A 22,577-nucleotide genomic window follows, 5' to 3' on the forward strand; every position below is an offset into this window, starting at 1 on the left:
CACACAGTGTAGTTTCTATTCATTTTAATGATCAACTCATAAGTCTTATCAAAACCAAAAATATAATTCTTCCAAAAGTAAAACGTATTCATTTGACCAATTACAGAAAAAGAAAACATCTTTGCATCCATGTTCAATTTAGTGTTAGTGTAACAAATTGTCCCAGAAGTTATTATGATTAACAGTATATTGGTATATTGTTGTTTTGAGATAATTTTTAAGTAATCTAACGATGATGGCATAATAACTCTTTGTCTATCATTTCAGTAGGTTTTAGTTAGTTTTGTAAACACACAATTTACTTCCAGTTAGTTATATTTTCTCTCTTGTTAATTATTTCAGTAAACAAAAAGCTTTTCTCCCTGTCAGTTTTTATGTCATTAGTTTTAGTTAACTTGGTTAGCAGATGTTCAGACAGTAATTTGGTGCTTTAGCATTTGTGAGCCATTCCTCTCACTTTGTAAACAATGCTGCTATTAACTGTCAAGCTAATGTCAAAAATGGTTTAATTCAGAAAGATGAGTTTAATAACCCAGTCAGCTTTTCAAACGTTGATGAGTGAATCACTGTATCCGCTGTATAAGGCTGTGAACGTGCTGACACACGTCAACAACAGCCGTCAGTCTTCCGGGATGTTCCTCTCCTCTATTTCACATCCAGCTCCCGCTCAGGCTCTCTCACCTTCAACGCCTTCATCCGCTCCATAGCTGCTGCCGCCACACACGCACACGCACCAGGGACTATTGAGACAATTTACTGTCGTAACAGCTGTAGGAAAATCCTTGCAGGTCTTAAGCAAACCTGTGAGGGTCTCTTGAATGGTGGGTAAGAGGTTTTAAGCATTTACTGATTTGATCTCCAGAAAGAACTTCATATTGAGCCTCTTAGATTATCGCCCTTGCCCTGCAGTGATTTTTCTGCTTTTATTGTCAATCTGCAATGACTGAAATACAAATGACATTCGGAAACATAAAAAATGTTTTTTTTTTGTGCTTCTTAAAACACTAAAATGTGAAGGTAGAACTTCTAAAACGGAGATTTTGAAAAAGAAAAGATGCGGCATGCTGGTGTCATTGAAGAGCGCCCTGTGAGCCTAATGTTTCACGCTCCCGGTTTGTTTCTCCGCTGCAGGGCGATGCGAATCGCTCCTACTCCGACGACGACCGCTCGTCCTCCAACTGTGACGAGAGTGAGAAACGAGACTCCATTAAGCTGTCTGGTGAGTTCACTCGCCTCGCAACTCAAACGCTGCTTTGTTTCTGCTGCAGATATTTTGTTCCTTGTTTTCTTTGGGTCAGTAATCTCAGCTTCAACCCAAAAAAAATAAATAAATATCTAAGTCAAAATCAAATAAAATGGATGGATTTTGATATATTTCAAGATGTTTCACAATTTTTTTCAACTCCTATACCGATATCTGAGGTTTAGTATCGGCTTATGCTGTTCTGATACAGAAAAACAGAGCTGAATTGGCTTAAAATGTTTTTTTTTTTTTTTAAAACACAGACACACATGTACCTAATAACACATTCATTTCTTAACTCTGCACCAAGACAGCACACTTGTATACACTAATAGCTTCACAATCTTGGTCAAAACATGTAAAATCAGAAATCAGAAATTCTAAAAAAATGTAAAATAAATAATAAATCATGATATTATTCACAGCACAAAGCATAGAATTAGACTGAATAGATCTGCCCTTATGGATCGGGCACATTGTCATGATACCCAATCTAGTATTTTGTTTTTTATATCGGGTCCGATTCCGATATTATTATCGGATTGGCGCATCTCTACTCAACACAGGATAAAGTGATGGAGATAGAAAAAAAATATTTCAGATCCTAACCTAAAATTATTGTAAGTGTGAAATGAATTATTTGCTGATTTGGCAATAGCGAGGTGACTTTGGCTTACCGAAATGTTTGCAGACATGACCGGCCTCCTCTGCTCTCATGGTCTCCTCATGAGGGCAGAGGAGGCCGGTTTGCTGCGGTAGAAAAGATCAGCTTAACATTTAAGTATCGGCCAGTCACCAGTCTCCCAAAATTAAGGAAATGGCCACCGATAAATCTGTGTACCACATAGCAAATGTTTTGATTTTGATCCCTGATCGAACCTAATCTACTTGACCATCAGGCGTGGAAAACACTCTCAATCAAAAACTGTAACTCAAAAAGGAAAACACAGCTTTACTTTTATTTACTTCTTTTCTCCTCATTCATCTCTAGATCCAAGGATTTGTACTCTGACACCAAACGGTCACCTGGAGCTCGGGGCCCTGTCGGGCTCCAGGGGGTCCTACTCCTCGGTGAAGGAGTCGAGGAAGAGCAGCTTGATGAGCTTCGGGCGGAGCAGCCTGGAGAGACGCTCCCTTTCTCTGGTACTCCATCGCCCTGTCATCCCCACAGAGTCAGACTGAACACGCAGTTTATGTCACATTAGCTGTTTTTCAACTCCGTGTCAGAATTTCACTGAGGCGTGTTTGCTGTTGCTATGACACCGCTGCGAACATGGAATACTGGAGGAGGAATTTGTTGCTATATCAGCACACAAAAATCCCTGATTTTATAACAGGTGCACATTGTTGTGTGATTAATTTTCTAACACTGCCATCTATGACTGTGTGGGAGGGATTTTAGATGTGATCGAGTGAATCGAGTTTGATGCGCTTTGATGTATATTCTATTCATTACAGCTCTGGTACGGTTTCGGTCTCATTAAGATCACATAATTGCCTCGGGTAAGCTGCACGCACCCAGTGCTTAACGTACATGCACAAAATACATTCTTTTTTTTTTTTTGTTACTTTTGTAAACTGAACTGAAGCCTTATGAAATATGTACACATACATAAATATATGATAGCAACTCCAGGAGGGAAATGTAGAGAAGTGAAAACAAAGTAATCGGTGAGATAATGAAATGCGGCGGCGCTCGTACCTCGGAGGCTATGATGCTAAAACCCAATGCGTGTGCGATTCTCCTCACTTTGAAACCTTTGAGTTTTTTTTCTGTAACAAGGGACCATTTGTAGAACCTGGTGCTGAAAACAATTGGATGACAGGCATTCAAGAAACGTTTTCATGAAGAACTTTTATTTCTTGTTCCGGCTGAAGTTTTGTCAGCGCTCATTTAGTCAGCACTTTGATGGTAACACACTCCAGGGTGTGTGAATCAGATCCGTTTAGTGGTGCTTTGCTCTGCTCTGCTTTGCTTTGTTGTTGTGGTGCTACTTATCAGTTTGGGTGTTGATAGGACTGGATTTAATGCAGCGCAGTGATATGATCGGTGTCACTCTTTTTAACGTGTTGCTTCCGCGTTTGATAGATCCTGAATCAAAATGATTGTTTTGTTGTGGTTTTTTTTGATAGGGAACTGAAATCTAGTGCAAATTAGAGGTTGAAATACCTTGACTTACTATTCAAGATTACAGAAAGTGCAATCAAATGTTGATTAGATGTACATGAAATGTGATACTTTATGCTGAAGTACTGAACTTTAAACATTAAGCTTTGTGTTTGTATTTGTATTTGCCCTTGTCCTTATTTTTTGTTTCAGCTTCATTTTTTCTTGCTTCAGATCATCGAACAAATGGTGAAATTATTTAAACATAACACAAGTAAATTAAAAAAGCAGTTTTTAATTTATGATTTTATTTATTTAGGTGACATATAATATCTAATATCCGTAAAATAAATGTTATTTATTAAATGATGGTTGATGTTAGCGCATCGTGCCATTTACTGAACAGTGTGTAGCGGACAGAACAGGCGCCGTTAATGCAGTGTTTAAACTTAACATTAACTTGTGACAGTTTTACTGTGCTAACCTATTAAGCTAACTTAGTAAATCAATCAATTATGTATTGTAATTACTTAAAAGACACCAAAAGCTTAATTAACCCCTAACCCTTAACTTATTCAATTCCAGTGCTTAGTACAGTCACAGCAAAATAAGTCAAGTCCAATTAACTTATTTAATTAAAGTCAACGCTGTAATTCAATATACACTCATGGACTTGATCAAAGTCAAGTTATATTGACAAATTTTTTCAATTATGTACAATGTTGCAATTTACATCAGACCTCCTTAGCAAAACCTTCACTCTATTTAGATAACTGTACTTTTTACTATTTGTGTTTATGTTTCAGCGCCATGGTCGCAGTTCCAACTACCACAACTGGGGGCGACCTTTTCCTCCACAGTCTGGATGGAGTCGCAGGTTGTTAATTCTTAGCTGTTTATTTAACATTTTGGCCTAATAAATTCTTAATATGAAACATGAACTGTCCATTTCGTGATTTATATCTCTGCTGTCATTTTTGCATTAACCACTACTACAGCAAATGCACAGAAGATTGTCAATTTCTTTTACATTAACATTTCATAACTTGGCCATGAATTCTTGTTGGTTTTTATTTCTGCTTTTCATCTTCTGCTCTTCAGGTCCAGCTCCAACAGCCTTGGTAGGAGGACCTACGGTTTTTGTGGGGCGCCTCCTGTTGGCGGCAGCCTGCGTGTGCGCAGCACCCGCTCCCCATACTCCTACCACCACGCTTCGGAGCAGGAGTCCCTTCTATCGCACTCTCTACACTCGCATCACTCCCATCATCCCCTGCCGCCCCCGATGTTCCTCTCCAGACATTTCGGAGGAAGACGGGATCGGCGGGCTCTTTCCCTTGAACTCCCCGAACTGCTTAGGATGGGCGGACAAGCTCCGGCACCGCCGCCCGTTCAGATCCCCGACCATGGGAGAAAGAGTGGATCCGGGGCGGCAGGCTCACTCACCGGGGGCTCGGGAGCCGGCAGCGGTCTGGGAGCGGACCACCGTGACTGCAACGGCAAGGCTTCGGGTCACCACAACTATCTGATGACCGATATCTTCCCTCAGGTCAATGCACGCAAGGACAGAGCAGATCTAGACGAAGAAACAGACTATGTGAGTGGACAAGCTCCATCATTACATTCTGAACCGTGCAATACCTTTTTATATTGGCACCTAAATGTGAATTTTACATTTCTAGTTGTTCAAGTTTGCTCATTTGACAATAACATAGCTGTTAAATAAGCAGATTTGTTCTCGTTATTGATGAAGGCAAAGAAATGTATTTTTTTTTTCCTGTTGGTTTGTTGTTTGGTTTGCTTGGGTTTTAGTGAGATCTGAATAATGACATGTCTGTAATTAATTACTATATGTAATTTAACAGATTTTACTAATCTGTTAAATCATATTTGATTACATCAACCTGTCCAAAAAGGTTGATGTGGAAATTAACATTTTCTCGCCATAATCTCTCATCTTAAAAGATTGAAGAAATGTTGTACATTGTCTACGTGTAAATAACTAAACAGTATATAAGACAATACAATGTTGTTTTTATTTTATTTGCTTTCAGGAAACTTGAAACTTTGCACACCGTTTATTTCTACTATTTAACCAGATTCTTGTTAACTCCTGTCTCTGTTTTCATTAAAGAGTTGGTGCTTCCGTATCCAGAAGATGATGGAGGTTTACAAGCCAGACTGGTGTGAGACTAGAGAGGACTGGTCTGTCTACATGTTCTCTCCTCAAAACAAGTGAGTACAAACAATCTTTTAACTTATAAAAGTCAAAGATAATTTGGGCAAAATAAATAATTTCTTTAAAATGTTATTGGTTAAGTCTAAACACAAAAAGTTATCAAAAAGAAAGCAATTTTACAAATCCACAACATGTAAATCAACTATAAAGTTTAAGACATCATTGGAGTGAATGAAACAAAATATTTTGGCTTTTTGTAAAAGTGTATGCATGCCAAAGTATTAGGACCGGTGCAAACCAAAAAAAAAGAACAATTTCCACTACAGAAAAAAAAAAATCCCAGAAACTTTCTATAATAGTTGAAAATGTGCAAGGAATGTAGAAATTTTGAGATTAATATCAGAGATTTTTCAGAAAAAAAACCTTTGAAATTTTTCAAACGTCATAAATTTTCAACTTTTGGAAATTTTTTCCAAAGTAAAAAATGTTTGACTTCAAAAGCTCAGAAAATTGCCAAGTTTTTTTTTCTTTTTCCTAGAAATGATTTTTAATTAATCAAAAAAAATTCTGAGTTTTATTTTGGGAGAAATTTACTTCTTTTTTTCTATCTATGATGTCCCTGATACACTGTTATGCGTATCCATATATGAATATATATCAAATATTAAATATTTCATTTTGTAGTCAGTTATGTTAATTTATTATTAAACAAAGCTTAAACACAGAAATGCCAAGTGAGACAAGCGTTGAGAGGAAAGCTTTTTATTGACAGACCAGAGATAAACACAGGAAATCAATCTACAAAGTAATCTTCACAGGCAGGGCTTAATTAAAGGCCAAATCTAGAATGGAGATGTAATCGTCAGTGTTTGGGGTTTGGGAAATGAAAATAAATTATGACAAACTTGCTGCACTGGTGGGTGAAGTTGTCGGCAGAACAACTATTAGTGATGCACTTCAGAATTGCATGAATAACTCTAAACATGATCTCCAATAGAACATCCCAACAAACCTGAAGTTATGTTTGATCTAGAATCAGTACACATTTTCAGCTAAAAGAGCAATAAATTAGTAATCAGGTTTGAAATCTGAGCTGAGTGATGGACCTGAACCTTCAGAGCTACCTAAAGACGATTGCAAAGTCGGCCTTCTTTCACCTGAAGAATCATTTCCAGGACTAAAGGACTAATGTCTCAGCAAAATCTCAAGAAACTCATCCATGAGTTTATCTTTAGTAGCAGTGATTACTGCAGCAGTGTTTTCACATCCGGAACGCTGCTGCTCGTGTTCTCACTAAAACCAGAAAGTTAGACAACATCACACCAGTTGTAATGTCACTACACCTCAGAAAATAGACTTTAAAATAACATTGTTTTTTCAGTCCCAAATTCGAATCAATTGGGACGTTTCTCCAATAACTGTGATTAAAATAAAAAACAACATCCACTGACCTTTATTCAAGCCAGTTCAGGATTGGCAGTGGCTTGAGCTTGGGATGTAAATGCCACAGATGTAACTTGTCAGAGAGGAGAACATGTGTCTTCATTGTGTAGAGGAGAGCTTTGGCAAAACGGTTCGGCAAATTCTCTGTGTTAAGTGCTTCAGTGCAAAGGTGGTTTTCTCAGTAAGACTTAAAGAGCCTTAAAGCTGCAGTGTGAAGCTTTTATAAATAATGTTTTTTTTTTTTTTTGAAAGATATTTCTTAAAACTGTCACCATGTCGTAATTATTTGTTATAATGGCAACAGCCTGAGCTACTGTTGCCATCTGAAGAATCTGCTCCTGACCAAAAACAACCAGTCAGAGCCAGGGGGCTCTGATTGGTCAGTCATGACCAATCAGAGCTTTCCTATGAAAGCTAAGCTATTTGAGCTTAGCTTTCAGTTAAGCTCATGTATTTGCTGCTACATGTGCGTATAGTGGAGAAACCATTACAGGAAAACCTTTACCATGCCTTTTTTGCCAGCTATGCTAGCTAGCCCGAGAATTCAAAAGAGGTGATTAACAGCAGTAAGACCCGCCTCTTGGCTCTAATTGGTTGTTTCTCGTTGGCACTGGAAGAAGACAGAGGATCTTCATTTTTCACAGATTTTCTGTCTCATGACTTACTGTGACGACATAGTGACATTTTCAACAAATGTGTAAAGACATATATAAGTTTTATAAGTTACTGACGCTTTCAAAAAGCACAAAAAGGTTTGGAAATGTTTAAGGCCTTAATGGAATATTGAGGAACGAGCAAGCAGTCAATTTTCAAATAATTTCAGTTCCAAAAGAGAAAATGTCGCTCTGGTTCCACAAATGGCTTAAGAAAAAATAATACAGCAGGTTTCTTTGGTGGCTGAGCTGTTGCTTTTCCAGGGGCCGCAGAAAACAATGCAAGAAAGAAAAATCACTGTCCTCCACTCTCTCACTCACTCACCCGACTCCCAGCATGCTGATGGCCACTTAAGGGAAGCCAGGCCCCAGGACGGTGTGTTGGCACGCCGGCAGGTGCCATCTGTCAAGCATCCATTTTCTGTTTCGCGCTCGTGTTCAGCTACATCTCTGGTAATATCTTGCTGCCTCTTGGTACGTGTGTTCAGAGGGGCTCCGCATATGCGCGTGTGGGCGTGTGTGAGCATATGAAGTCTTTGCCTTGTTGATGCCTCATTCCACTTTGCATGCTTGGGTTTGTGTATGTAGTCATTTGCGTATGTTTGTGTTAAAAGTCGAGCTGAAAACAGGGAAAGAAGAGAAACTTGTGGTGATTTCACATCGGATAGTCCGGTTGATTGGGGACTAACCCTGCGACATTCGCTTAGATTTTCAGCTGCTGTGATTCACTTTCACACTGCACTGTCAAACAAACCAAACTGTTTGGAAAACCTTTCCACCTCCACACCTGTGGTGATGCTGCTTCAAAAACCACTGAAGAAAACGACATGAAAACCTCTGCGCAACTTCCTTCTTTGAAAAATTTAAAAAGCTAAATTGAGTGGCATTTGATTTTGGCAGTTGTAGGATTTGTTTTTTATTTTTGACAAAACACCACGAGCCATTTCTCCCTTTAGCATTTGACTCACAGATTTGCTTTGGTTGTTTTCACCCAGAATACACTTCCTATGTTTGGAGAGGTCTCCGGTCCGATCCATTCAAAACTTGTTCACTTCGGGGTTTTTTTGTTTGTTCATTTTTTGTTTTGTTTTGTTTGTTTGTTTCTTTTGGGCATGCCAGTCCACACTGCACTCCAGTAGGTGGCGGTAATGCACATCAATATGTTGCTTTTCAACCGTCATAAGAAAAGAAGAGGAGTTCACGCCAAGTGAACCAGACTTCACAGGCAAACCTGCTAAAGTTTGGTTAAACAGACTGAACAGGGCTGGTGTGAATCCATCCTAACGGAGGAATGAGCCACCCAGGTGGTTGTATGGTCATTATCAGTGCCGTTGGCGACAGGGCAGCCTCATTCAAGTCGATAAATAAACAGATAGCGTATTCTGGTCTGCAGGAAAAGCAGCCAGATTAGCTCATCGATTTCCTCAGCCGAAGCGCAGCAGCAGCAGGTATCGCGAGGTTCCTCAAGTCGTTTGCCGTTTATGTCCACAAAGCACCACTCAAGGATTTCTCGTGGTGCATAAAGTTAATATAGTTCTCAGCTTATACTTACTGTGGGCACGAACCGTGTAATTTTCTAGAAAAAGAGAAGCACAACTATGAGTGCAGTGCATTGTTTTTTTGTTTTTATACTCCTAAGAGTTTCCCTTCCTTTCAAAAACGTTTGCCTTTTATTTTATTTATGTATTTTTTTACCCAAAAGATTAAATTAATTGCTCAGAATAAAATGAAGCGAAGCTTGCCAAAGCAATACTTTGTACAGTAATTGGACAGATGCTTGGTAATTTTCTATACTCTTGAGCTGTTTATGGATTCTGAAGAAAAAGAGAAAAAAATAACTAAGATAATTACAGGTTAAGATCTATAAAATGGATAAAGTAGAACAAAACTACACAATTAAGAAGTAGTTTTTTTTTTTGTTTTTCTACAAATATAATTTGAAAAGATTTGCTGGTATTTAACTTTCATCATTCCTATATTTCTTATAAAAACCCAGTGCAGTCAATTTGGACGTGTGTTGTCAATGTAAAATGCAGGCAAGATGCAGAACAGATCCAAAATGAAGAGATTTGATGATAGACTTAACTTTTAGTAAAACTAGAAGTGGAAATCGGAACATGAAGCCAACAAAAGACCAAGAAAACCAGGAGAGATGATTGTTGTGACGAGGCACAGACAAGAGACTGAATAGTGGTGGAGAAGCAGCTGAGTCAGAAATCTGAGAGCAAAAAGTCCAATGCAGGGGTCAGCAACTCCAGATGTCTGAGTGCCACCGTTATGCTTCTTTTGTTTGCAACCCTGCTCCAACACGCCTAAATCAAATAAATAGGGGATAATCAGGCTTTTCCGAAAAACTGCTGACAATACCAAGGAGGTGATTCAGGACTGGAGTTACAGACCGCTGATGTAATGGAATGAAAGTTTGAACAGAAACTACGCACACACAGGAAACGGAGCACAACTCAACATGAATGACCCAAAGACAATGGAAGATGGGGAAACTAACAGAAGCAAAAACAGAGTAGAAGAAATCTTACTTTTCAAAATAAAACCTTCGTGCAATGGCGAGAACGTCAACACCAAGAGACTAAACAACAGCACATCATCTGAAAAATACATTCAGAACACATAATACAATGTATCATGATGAGATGTTTTGGAAAAACTTAGACTAAAACATAGCCATGTGTTGGAATTTGAAAAGTATTTTCAAAATCTATGTGACGCACTAATATACTGTTATTGTATCTCTGTCCTCTCAGATTCAGGCTTCTCTGTCAGTCCATCATTGCCCATAAGCTCTTTGATTACGTGGTCCTGGTCTTTATCTTCCTCAACTGCATCACAGTGGCTCTGGAGAGGCCTAAGATACTTCAAGGAAGCCTGGTAAGAACAATAATTGTCACTGATACTTATTATTCTCTCGACGCAGTAAATTTTTCAGTGTTAAATATGCAGTGTCACATTTTATTGACTCTTTCAGAGCTGAACAACAGATTAAATTAATACCAGTCTAATAAGACAAAATACACTCATGTTAAAATTAACTTTTTAAGCAAAAACTAGCTATTTCCTCACTCTTCACAAAGTAGCACGGTTAAGGCACAAATTAGCCGTTGAGTTTAGATAGCAGGCTAGTTTGTGCATTTGCTAGCTGTGCACAAATTTAGAAGGAAAGTTGGGTAGACTTGCATTCTACAAAACAGCATTACTCTTGATATGTTGATTGAACTTTAAAATCACTTCTATTTTAACTGCTTTTAAATACAAGTAACTACTAGATACATGAGCAACAATAGAAGCTATGAGATACAGTAGCTGTTAGCAACAGGAGCTTCTAGCTACAAATAGCTACTTCTATTCTAAAGTGTTTAAAATACAAGTGATTTTGATGTTCAAATTTAGCAAAATTTTCAATAGTAAAAGTTAGAATTGCTTTTGTGTAGAAGGAAAGTCAACCTAACTATTGACTTGTGCATAAATTGACTCTAGAAAAGACAAAATTATTGTTTCAACCATTTAACACGACATATATCCAAAGCATGGACTATTTGTTTTTTTATTATCGTATTTTTTAATAACCACTGGTTTCAGCCCTTAACTGGAGTCGTGTTTTTGCTCCTGATCCTGACATAATCCAGTTTAATTGACAATAATCTAATTCATGAATGCTCTTTAAGAGAGTTCCTCTACAATCCTACATTTTCTACAGTTCATGATGTTCTGACATCTGGGTGTATTTTGATTTGAAGCTAAGCAGTTCTTTCAAGCAAGTGATGCAATTAAATTGACTCTGAACACTTCTGGCAAGTTTAAGATCCAAATCGCTGTTTTCTGACAACTCCTGTCAGTGAGGCTTCAGAGCACAGCACAGGGTTAACATTCACAGTGTGGATCGAATATTTTTTGCTTTGAACCTTCTCGGTGGGTCAAACAATTACTAAGCTGTATCAAACAATTAGATTAAAAATTATTTTGAATTTTTTTTTTATATCCTTCAAACTATTTCTATTGTCTATTTGCACTGTAGGAAAGACTGTTACTCACCCTTTCAAACTACATCTTTACGGCCATCTTTGTCGCAGAGATGACAGTCAAGGTAAAATGCTTCCAACTCTTTTTGTCTTGCTTTGTTTTTGCTGTAGTTCTGCTTGTTTTGCTGTCGTTTTAGTCACTTCTTTCTTAACTTATCTTAGATTCATTAGACATTTCCTTTTGTCTTCAATAACAATAGTTGCATTTCTATTGAATATAGAAATGCTCGAATTTAAATTATGAAAATACATTTGCTTAATGGAAACAGAATTTTGAAGAAAAAGAAACCTTACGTTTTCCAATTAAAGGTTTTTGTGGCTTGTTTTGCGAAACTGCAATTGAAACTTTTTTTTGCATCACACGAATAACATGATCAACAACCACTGTTACTGCTGGCAAAAACAGCAAAGAAGAAAACAACAGGAAGAAGAATTATCATTTTTTTGTTTTAGTTTTTTTTCCAGACAATCTGCACCTGCCCCACCAGAACTCTCACAGTTCACAAAAATTGTGTCATTCAAAAATGTTGAATCTACAACTTTTCTCCAAAGTGGCTGACTACAATTTTTCCAAAACGCCATATATGTAGCTGCTCCCCACTATAAGGGGCTTGTGCCAGCGCCTGAAAAAGATGTCAACATCCTCTCTAATTGGCTGATAGATAATGAGCGCCACGGCTGACTTATGACTACATCTCGTTACTGTTTTCATCTCTTGCCGCCATGACCTTTATTCACTTATCGCATGAACAAACTTATTCACACGTGATTTTAATTTCATCAAAACACCGCAATTTCAAAATTGTGTTTTTTTTCACATTGGCTGAATGTAGAAAAATACTCCTGCACATTGGAACCTCAACTAGTGTTACCTTTTTAATTTTGCGCTGGATCTTGGATGTTCTGGGCATTCTTTTACTGCATCATCTGATTGCCAACACTTTTTTTTTCTTCCATCTATCTAGCCACTTAGGATAGGCGGATCCCTAACTGTTTGTCCTCTGGCTTCTTATTTAGCTCCTCCTGTCGGTTTTGCTGATAACTCTCCACCTTGGTGTTTTAATCAGTTGCACTTGTATGACTACTGATGGGCAACTAGATAATGATTTCAATTAGAAGACTATCATTCTTCAGCGGTCCTTCAGTCACTCCTGAACCTCCCATCAAAAATACACATTATTTCTGCTTTATCCTTTTTGCCTTGTAGAAATCATTAAACCATCCTATATTAAGATCTTTGAGTCTTCAGGCCTTTTCTGCACCAGTAGAAATCATCCAATGTTTTTTTTAATGATTATGGATAATGAAGGCATGTGTATCAGCTTGTTACCTGGATTGTGACAGTGTATAGTTCACTGGTACTGCTGGATGGAGGTGGTTGCAGTCTTGTATCCCTTTCTTATAACTTCCCCACTTTTGTTTTCCCAATTTGTAATTTAATCAAAGTTGCCCCATTATTATCTTTCAATTTGCTGCTTCATTTGCACTCTCAGATCTGGTTTTGAGTCTCTTTCTACTACTTTTCTTGCATCATACATATACATTGCTCTGCCAACTTGTAACCTTCTTCAGATTCAGTTTAATTCAGTTTAGTTTTGTCTTAAAGAAAACTGATCCAATTCAATGGATTGTACAAAAATGCCCCAAAAATGAAAATCACAATGACACATAATGAAAAGCTTGAATACAAGACAGACACATTTTATTTACTTTGATAATTGCTTTATGTAAAAAAAAGCCCAACTGGTAGCATTAAATTATTGATTTCCCCGCAATACCTGCCGTGGGCCAAGCAGATGGTGACGGTGCAAAGAAATTACTTCCATGTCACATTAAAACCCTCCAGCACAACGAGGTTTAGTATGACACCTGATTGGAAGTTTGAGAAAACAGTAGTGAAAGAAAATCTGAGTATGTAGAGTTAAAGTCAATAGCTGCTCACTTAGTGGCTTGGTCTAAGCAAAAAAAATAGTTAAACCAGGATAGAGAAATAATTATTTTGGTGACTGTATTCTCTGTGCATAAGTGACATTTGGCTGTGACTTATGCAATGCACCAGACTGATGCTATGAAGCTTACCGGAAGCTACTTGTGCTGTAAATAACCGTCTTCTAATGCGAAGAGAGAAAACCCCGAGCCGAACAAGATGGCTGTTAATGGTTATTCAGCATTTGGAGGCGTGGTCAACACGGACTGAATGGCTTTGTTCACTTCCTCTGCTCTTTGCCAAAACCACTGCAGACTACAACTCTAAAACAGTGCAGAAGATTGCCATTTCCCAAAGAGCTCTTCGGAAACTTTGTTTTAATGTCATTCCAGTTCACTCTTAACAAGTACTGGTTTTAAATTCAGTTCAGCCAGGTTCAAATGAATAAATTAATCATAATAGTGAGAAAATCTCCAGTTCCAACTTGAGCAATCCATCCATCCATTGTCAAAAGCTGATTGACCTTGTAGGGTGGCGGATGATGATGGCGGTGTTGGGGGGCTCTGGCTCTATCAAGGGTGTGTGTGTGTGCGTGTGCGTGCGTGTGTGTGTGTGTGTGTATGCGTGTGCGCGCGCGTGTGTGTGTGTGTGTGTGTGTGTGTGTGTGTGTGTGTGTGTGTGTGTGTGTGTGTGTGTGTGTGTGTGTGTGTGGGGGTGTGTGTGTGTGTGTGTGTGTGTGTGTGTGTGTGTGTGTTGACAGTACTTACAATTTAGGGTTTGCTTTATATTCAAACCACCTCTGAAATGTCAATAGGCAATCTGTAAAATTATACGCCATTCTCATCAGTCCAGTAAAATCTTGAAGTCACCATTTAGCATCGCAGACACAAATAGTTACATTTTAAATTGAAAAAACACTTAAAGAGCAAGTCCAACAACAGCAAGGATGACTGAAATATCAGATTATCAATGGAGTTTGACTGCAATTTAAAAGTGAATTTATTGTGACACACTCTGCATGTCACACCGCTGACAGAGTAAGAAAAGCGTGAGGTAACCTTTGTCACTGTTGGCATTGAAGTGCCAGATGTCCAATGAATCATGTTACCAGGATGATTTTTAATCTGCTTTATTTATATCCAGAGGCCTTCCAATAGTAGCAGTGGAATCTCAGTATAGCCAGGCTGCTATTAATAACAAAACTCCATATGTATGCTGTCAAAACATGAGTAAAAATCTGATTTATGGGATGTGGCTTGGACGCACTACAGTTTGGATCAGTGTGGAAAGATTAAGATTTTTTTTTGGAAGACATTTTTATATTACTTTAGAGGATTCTTCACAAGACCTGTCTTGTTGGACCCTATGTTCTATTATCTGGATGGATCCATTCTGAGACATGCAGCTTTTTGGTTTGTTTCTTAATTTCTGCCTGATAATTATTTGACAAGGAAGCTTCTCTTTCAAGGCTTTTGATACATATAGTTATGTTAACACATTAATATTATTTAGTTTTTATAAAAGATTTACAATTGTTGCTGCTCTTTGTCATTCTATTCCACTGAGATTTTGTTGGGACATAAAAATGTAACAAAAACACCCCAGAAAAAGTTGCATTTCACATGTTTCTGATGACATCTTCTATTTTTGGTCTTGGATCTGCCATTCCTTTCACTCTATCTTTGACTTTTATTCCATATACCTTTGTTTACCATACCTGACTTCTGCCTTTCGATTCACTGACTGATAGCTGTCTCACACTTTCCTCAGCATAGCGTCTTTCTGTTTTTCTATGAAGAATTTGAACTGCAATGTTTTTTTTTTCTTTCAGTCCCTGCTGGAGGAAGAGTTTGTTATATTAAATCAGAGCAATGAGATAATATGCAGCATTCAGCCACATCTTTGTTATTTATGCCTATGCGTAGCGAGGAGTTTGATTGAAGGGGCTATATTATGTAAAAACATCATTTTTGAGTCTTACTTCATGCTACAATGTTATTATAGTAGGCCATAGCACATTGCTGCAATCGTGCTTCACGACTTCCCGTCTCAGCTCCTTCAGACTAGCTAGCAGCGATTAGCAAACACCTGTCAATGGAACTTCACCTACTGTCCTAATTGCAGGAGCTACTGCTCATTGAAACACTTATAAAATTGTTGTTAAAGGGTCAATCGAGGAGTCTTGTTTTGATGACTTCCTGAAAGCGTAGTTTCAGAAAGTGTAAGACTTTCTTAAAGAGACAGAGGCCCAATTTCAAGGCATTAATTATGAAATCAGATATCTTTTAAGTCATATTTGATATGAACAGCATTTTTTTAACAACTGAAGGTTATCATAGTTACTTGACTGTGCTATAAAATGACACTGTGATAGGAAAACACATAATGTTGCTCGTTTAAGAAGATTTTGTAAACAAAATCTGAATAGTGGACTGCCTTTTTTTAGTCCAGCAGAAAAAAAATGACTTAAATTTAACTGAGTTTTACAATAAAATAAAATAAAGTAGATTACAGTTAATTTAAGATTTCACAAACTAAATGACATTTTCTCACAGGCCCGAGTTGGTATAAATAACTTTTTTTCTTCAGTTCATTAAAGTTAGTTAATATTTTTAAGAACAATTTAATTTTACCTTGTTAGCCAACAGTTTCTGGCCAACACAAATTATTAGCCAGAAATACTACTTTAGTTGTTGTAAAAACACTTCAGGTGGTATTTTTAGAACATCTTTTAGAACATCTTTATGCATTTGCTTTAGTTATCTTTGTGTGACATTGAACTGTGCCAAAACCAAAAACAGAATAAGTCTGTAGATTAGCTCATACATTTTTACAACACATTAAACACCAAAGGTCACGTGTGTCTGATGAGTCGTCTACTTATGTGGGTCATGTCTCCATTCGTTTTTCTCCCAGGTTGTGTCCATGGGCCTGTACCTGGGAGAGAAGGCATATCTGAGGAGCAGCTGGAACATCCTGGACGGTTTCCTGGTCTTTGTGTCTCTGATTGATATTGTCGTGTCAATGGCAGGAGGCGCTAAGATCCTGGGAGTCCTGCGTGTTCTCCGGTTGCTCAGGACGTTACGGCCTCTCAGGTTAGTGACAAATGGACAGAATTTAGCCCATCACCATCATCAGGTCCTGTCTTTCTTTCTTCCTTTCTTTTTATTGCACTGATATCGATGGAAATGTATTATTTCCCCTGGCAGTTTATTTCTCCTGTAACATCAGGAAAATGTCTTGTTGTAAGTGAGTTTATCTGTCAATGGAACTAGTACTTTTTCATCATTAATAAGAAATTATTTACTTAAAACAATCTCCGATAGCTATAGTTTTGCCTTATTTCAAGTGTAAGAAGGTATTTGCACTAGAAAAAAAAAGACTAAAAATACTGACATTTGGTGTTTTTGCTGTCCAGTATAAACTTGTTATTGCCTAAATACCACAAAGTCTGTCGAAAGTCTTACCTAGAAAAAATGCATTGTAAAGAAAAAAGCAACTCATCTCTGAGTAGTTGCCAGGCAACATGCTGGGACCTCACCACCCCCTCACCCACCACCACCTCCAACTACCGTTCCCAGCCAAGCAAAAAATAGTCTGCCACCCGACCCGTCTGCCAGACATGGCGCTATCTGTCCGTCCATCTATTATCTTTACTCGGTTAATCCTCTTCGGGGTCATGGAGGGCCTGGAGACTGACGGGCTGACACTAGACAAGAGTCAGGGTTCAATCTGGACAGTCCATCACAGGTCCAACACAGAGAGCGCGGTCTGACTCGGAGCGGGCAAAAGTCAGTGAGTTAACTGCTTTCTCCTCCCCTTCACTACCTCTTTGTTACTGAGCTCAAAGTCTCCTTTGAGGTGCAAGTTTTTTTTATTTTTTATTATCGTCTTTCTCGGTCTGTCACACTCTTATTATGTGTACAATCATGTAAATAAAAAAAAAAATGCCATCTCAGCACCGGTTTCAATTCATGAGCTACAACTGATGATCTATCAAACAGACTAATGAAATAGAAATATTGCTCTAAGAGTAAAATAACCTAAGTCTTGGAGACTTAGTGACTCTCAAGATCCCACTCTTTGTTTTGACCTCTCTAATAATGAATCTGGAGCTTATCTTACTGTCCTTCTCATCGTCCATGGTGGAAAAATAAACTTGGTACGTCATTCAGGCTTGTTCCCCAGTTTTCTTTTTTTTTTTATTATTGCTCCAACTCTTCAGACTAACATCCATTTTCCTGGAGCTATTTGCTGACGATTAAACATACCGTCTTATAAACATACCTTATGTATTTTCTTTTAATTTTGAAGCAAAAAGCTGCTTTTTGTCATGCTACATTTATACTCCATAGAAACAAGAAGTCCTGGGTTCCTATTGGAAGGTTTTAAGACACTTTAATCAACCTCAAGTTGTGTACCTTAAATGCTTTTGTGACTTCAGTTTGCAGTCAATGCTTTCAATGCCCAAAAACAAAATATATCATAGCAGATAGTTGTTTTTTTTACCACTAGAGAAATACTTTCAGATGAAATGTAGAATTTTTCTACCTATAAAATGTCACTGCAGCTTTTCTTTTTTAAAAAAAATCTTTACAAGGAAAGCTGCCAAGTGTATCGGGTGTTTATTTTGTCATAAACACCAATTAAAAAGAGCTAAGTCAATCCATCTATGACCAATTTAATATACATCTGTTCTTCGTATAATACAGTGAAGACACAAGCTTTTTCATTGCTACTTTGATGATAATGACATGGCAAACTCAGTTCCTATTTAACAGTTTTACATTGAAAGTCAGCTTTCTTGCCCTCTGTCCTTCTCTCTATATGTGAGTCTTTTTCTCACTAGTTTTCTCTCTGCCTGCCTTCACGTGGGTCACAGGGTTATCAGCAGGGCTCCAGGGCTGAAGCTGGTGGTGGAGACGCTAATTACTTCCCTCAAACCCATTGGAAACATTGTCCTCATCTGCTGTGCCTTTTTCATCATCTTTGGCATTCTCGGAGTTCAGGTACATGAAAGCATCTTCAGAAAAGTACCTTCCCTTTCGCCAAATAAAATTTACAAGGGGTGCACCGATTGCACTCTTCTGGCTGATCACCGGTCTTCGAAAAGCCTGACCTGCCCATTAAGTTGGCAACAGTCGGGTGATAATTGTTGACCGATGGATAAGAATAGTTTCTGATTTAAGTGTTGGCTGATGGTCGAGCTTCCAAAGTTTAGAAAATTGGAGTCGAGGATTATAATTCTGTTTTTTGGTTGTGTCAACTAACAGCATCTCTAGACAAAGACAAATCATCTGAACTAATGGAGGAAACTTGATTGAATGAGAACCTGCAGTCCTAAGTCACAAGTTGCTATTGGCTCCCATCCCTACATGTCTCGTTCTCCCCCAAAGCTCAGCTATTATTAATTTCAATGTTCCCCACCTGCATACATTGCTTTCCACACTTTCCATCTATGACGTGTTTGATAGGAACGACACAGAAGACCACCTGACCGTTGCCATCAAGTTGCATTTTGAAGCTTTATTTCAGATGCTAAATGTGAGATTACTTCAAAAGCTGTGTAAAAGGCGACGTCTGACTGTGCTTACTAGTGTTATCATGCCGTTGTCAGAATGTGTCTTTGTTCACTTCGTTCACTCATCTCTCCCTCTCTGCGTTTTTTGCCTCAAAAGCTCTTCAAAGGCAAGTTTTACTACTGCGTGGGTTCAGACGTGAAGAACATCACGAATAAAACGGACTGCATCAGAGCCGGTTACCGATGGGTTCACCACAAGTACAACTTTGACAACCTTGGACAGGTACAGGACAAAAACATTACCAAAATGAAGATATTCCCTTTCGTCACCTCTGTGTTATTTTTGAACTTGCAAACGTAGGCCTGTCCACAGAAGGTCGTTCTCAAAACCTGGGAGTTAATTCGGAAAGTATTTTGGGAGGGAACGCCAAAGTAAAAAAAAAAAAAAACAAATAAGTAATATGTGTGTTTTGCCTGTGTTCCTATAGGCTCTTATGTCGCTGTTTGTTCTAGCATCAAAAGACGGCTGGGTTAACATCATGTACCATGGACTGGACGCAGTGGGGATCGACCAGCAGGTAAATGCATGTGGCGATCACTGACCCATTTTTCACGCTCAGTCTAACCGTTCCTAACTCCTCTGTGTTGCAGTCCATTGGGTTTACTCGGAGTGTGTCACCAGATTTCAGTGTGAATCGATTACCTTTTGTCAAACTGTGACATATTGTCTTTTTAGTTGGACGGTGTGAATGCAATCTTTCTGGTCCTGTGATTCTTCAGCCAGTTGGAGCTCCCTAATATTCCCTAATGTGCTACAACAGCGAGGCACACTTGGAGGCATCGTTATAAAAACTACTACCAAACTTCAAACAGCTCCAGTTGATCTGAATTTTTTAAAAATCCAACTTTCACCCGAAAAAACTTTTTCAGATGGTCTTTGGAACTGAGCTGGAGGAGGACGAGTTCCAGTCATCTACAGTCTATTTGACTCAGCTTTATGTTGTCGATACTACAGACAACATCTTTCTTTGTGAAATTATTTTATGTTTGCCTTTGTGGGAAAAAAAAATCAACAAAGCTGAGGGGAAAACCATCAAATAACGATGCACTCCTAATCATTTCCCCATTTTTCTGAGCCGATATGACAAATAAATAAATATAATATGCAAGCCTTTTACATTTATTAAATACATCCTTCCATTGTCCAATATCCTTGTCCCTACTGGGGTCAGGAGGGGTGCTGGTGCCTATGTCCAGCTAGCATTCCGGGCGAGAGGCGGGGTTCACCTTGGACAGGTAGCCAGTGTGTCGTAGAGCAACACTACGGTGGCCCTGAGGTGCAAACCATTTCAGCAAATTGAAAGCATAATTACAAATTGCAAAAGTGCTACATGAACATGAACGAAAGAACATAAAGGATGTCAAAAAAAAAAAAGCCTGAAATGAATTCAGGTGATGTTGCACTGATTTTCCTAATCCAATCTGACATTTTATACATTGTTTTGGGGAGGGAGAAAAATCCAACACTAAAAGAATTTGACCCAGTTTTTTGCCACACTTCTTCTTCTTCACTTTGATTTAGTGAATTACAACTGCAGCCTGTAACATTTGCGCACCTGGACGATAACTGTACTATTTGCAAATGGCATATGACGAAACTTCAGTCTTGTGATGATCACATATCATACAGTGCAGGAAAATGATTTTGTGATTATGGAACAGTTTCCTTTTTTTTTTTTTTGTCAATATGTGCCACTAACATAGTAATGCACATCAGTTGGTGTTAGTGAAACAGTGATCAGAACAACCGAGTAACCTTTCTCTCTTTCGCTAAAATAAATGTTATTGACACGCCAATCATATTGGTCACTATATATGTATTATAGACTCTGCTTCATTTCCTTATAGCATTCAAATAAACAAAAAATAAAATAAAACAAAACAACCCCTTCAGGGATAATTACTGCAAACAACAACTGTTTACACCCTTAATTAACGCGTGATGTAACATTGCGAGACACGTTAATTCCTCCGTCGATGAAAGCTAAAACCATGCTAACAGCTAGCTGTAGCCGCTACACTTTAGACATTAAACTATCCATCTTGTTTTACTCAACTTTTGTTGTTTAATTCATGAAATGGCATCTTGGAATACCCTTCAAACACGAAAAGCTGACTTAAATCCACCATGTTCCTCCAGATATTTTGTTGCTCTTCTGCACAACTAGCATGTTGATCATTGAAAGATGGTTCCTCCCCCCGGTGCCCATAAATTATAAAGTCAGAATTCTGAGATTAAAGTCAGAACTGTCTTTTTTTTTCTTCAGTGGCTCTAATCTTCTTCTGTGAAAAACTGACTGAGGTCCTTGCTGTCGAATGTCAGTCTTCTTGTAACCTGAATTGACCTGAAGTGATTCATGTGTATTTTAGTCCATCATCAACTGAACAATCCCACCACTCCCCTTTGAGGCAGTGTTGGATAGCGTAGCTCATGCAAGATCAGCAAAAAGAAAGAAAAAAAAGACTTAAGATTCTGGACCTGTCAGAACTTCTCAGTTCACATTCTGCAAGGCATTTAGTGAACTACTGCAGTGCCTGTTTTCATTTCTCTGAGACCACACTATCAAGATCCCCTCCGCCGTCGCCATGTTTGTCGCTGTCTGAGACGCTCCTCTAAATTTGGAAGCTAATTGAAAAACGCCCTCTAGTGACTCAGTTGCCCATCAACCATGGCAACTTAATAAACGGCTTTTAAGGTCCAGGGGAGTGACGCTTGACAAAAGCCCTATTTACATGCATAAACGGAGCATAAATGGGGCCTTGATAGAGCACGTCCAGTGGGCGGAGGGAAAGTTAAAATACTGAGACGACGTCTTCAAACAAAATGTCCTCTCTGTTATTCGGCTTTGGCAAAATAACAATGCTGCTGTAGCTAATTATTGCAGGTAGACATGCAGCAGGAACATTTGTAGAACGTGGTTAGACAGATCCAATGACATATATATATATATATATATATAGATAGATAGATAGATAGATAGATAGATAGATAGATAGATAGATAGATAGATAGATAGATAGATAGATAGATAGATAGATAGATAGATAGATAGATAGATAGATAGATAGATAGATAGATAGATAGATAGATAGATAGATAGATAGATAGATAGATAGATAGATAGATAGATAGATAGATAGATAGATAGATAGATAGATAGATAGATAGATAGATAGATAGATAGATAGATAGATAGATAGATAGATAGATAGATAGATAGATAGATAGATAGATAGATAGATAGATAGATAGATAGATAGATAGATAGATAGATAGATAGATAGATAGATAGATAGATAGATAGATAGATAGATAGATAGATAGATAGATAGATAGATAGATAGATAGATAGATAGATAGATAGATAGATAGATAGATAGATAGATAGATAGATAGATAGATAGATAGATAG

The 22,577-nt window shown here is 38.1% G+C and overlaps 1 protein-coding gene across 1 annotated transcript in view; it reads left to right on the top strand.

Annotated features, from left to right (window-relative positions):
- Positions 1-22,577, top strand: part of LOC129376904 (voltage-dependent T-type calcium channel subunit alpha-1I-like) — a 169,346-nt gene that overhangs the window by 111,570 nt on the left and 35,199 nt on the right. Inside the window, exons 15-25 of the mRNA XM_055056561.1 lie at positions 1,132-1,219; positions 2,235-2,386; positions 4,157-4,227; positions 4,452-4,944; positions 5,482-5,582; positions 10,385-10,508; positions 11,653-11,721; positions 16,500-16,678; positions 18,466-18,592; positions 19,262-19,387; positions 19,593-19,682. Coding sequence (XP_054912536.1) covers positions 1,132-1,219; positions 2,235-2,386; positions 4,157-4,227; positions 4,452-4,944; positions 5,482-5,582; positions 10,385-10,508; positions 11,653-11,721; positions 16,500-16,678; positions 18,466-18,592; positions 19,262-19,387; positions 19,593-19,682 — 1,620 coding nt within the window. The remainder of the gene's footprint in view (positions 1-1,131; positions 1,220-2,234; positions 2,387-4,156; positions 4,228-4,451; positions 4,945-5,481; positions 5,583-10,384; positions 10,509-11,652; positions 11,722-16,499; positions 16,679-18,465; positions 18,593-19,261; positions 19,388-19,592; positions 19,683-22,577) is intronic.

The sequence above is a fragment of the Poeciliopsis prolifica genome, unplaced genomic scaffold (assembly GCF_027474105.1).
Source record: "Poeciliopsis prolifica strain line A6 unplaced genomic scaffold, Auburn_PproV2 SCAFFOLD045, whole genome shotgun sequence".
Classification (NCBI taxonomy): Eukaryota; Metazoa; Chordata; class Actinopteri; order Cyprinodontiformes; family Poeciliidae; genus Poeciliopsis; species Poeciliopsis prolifica.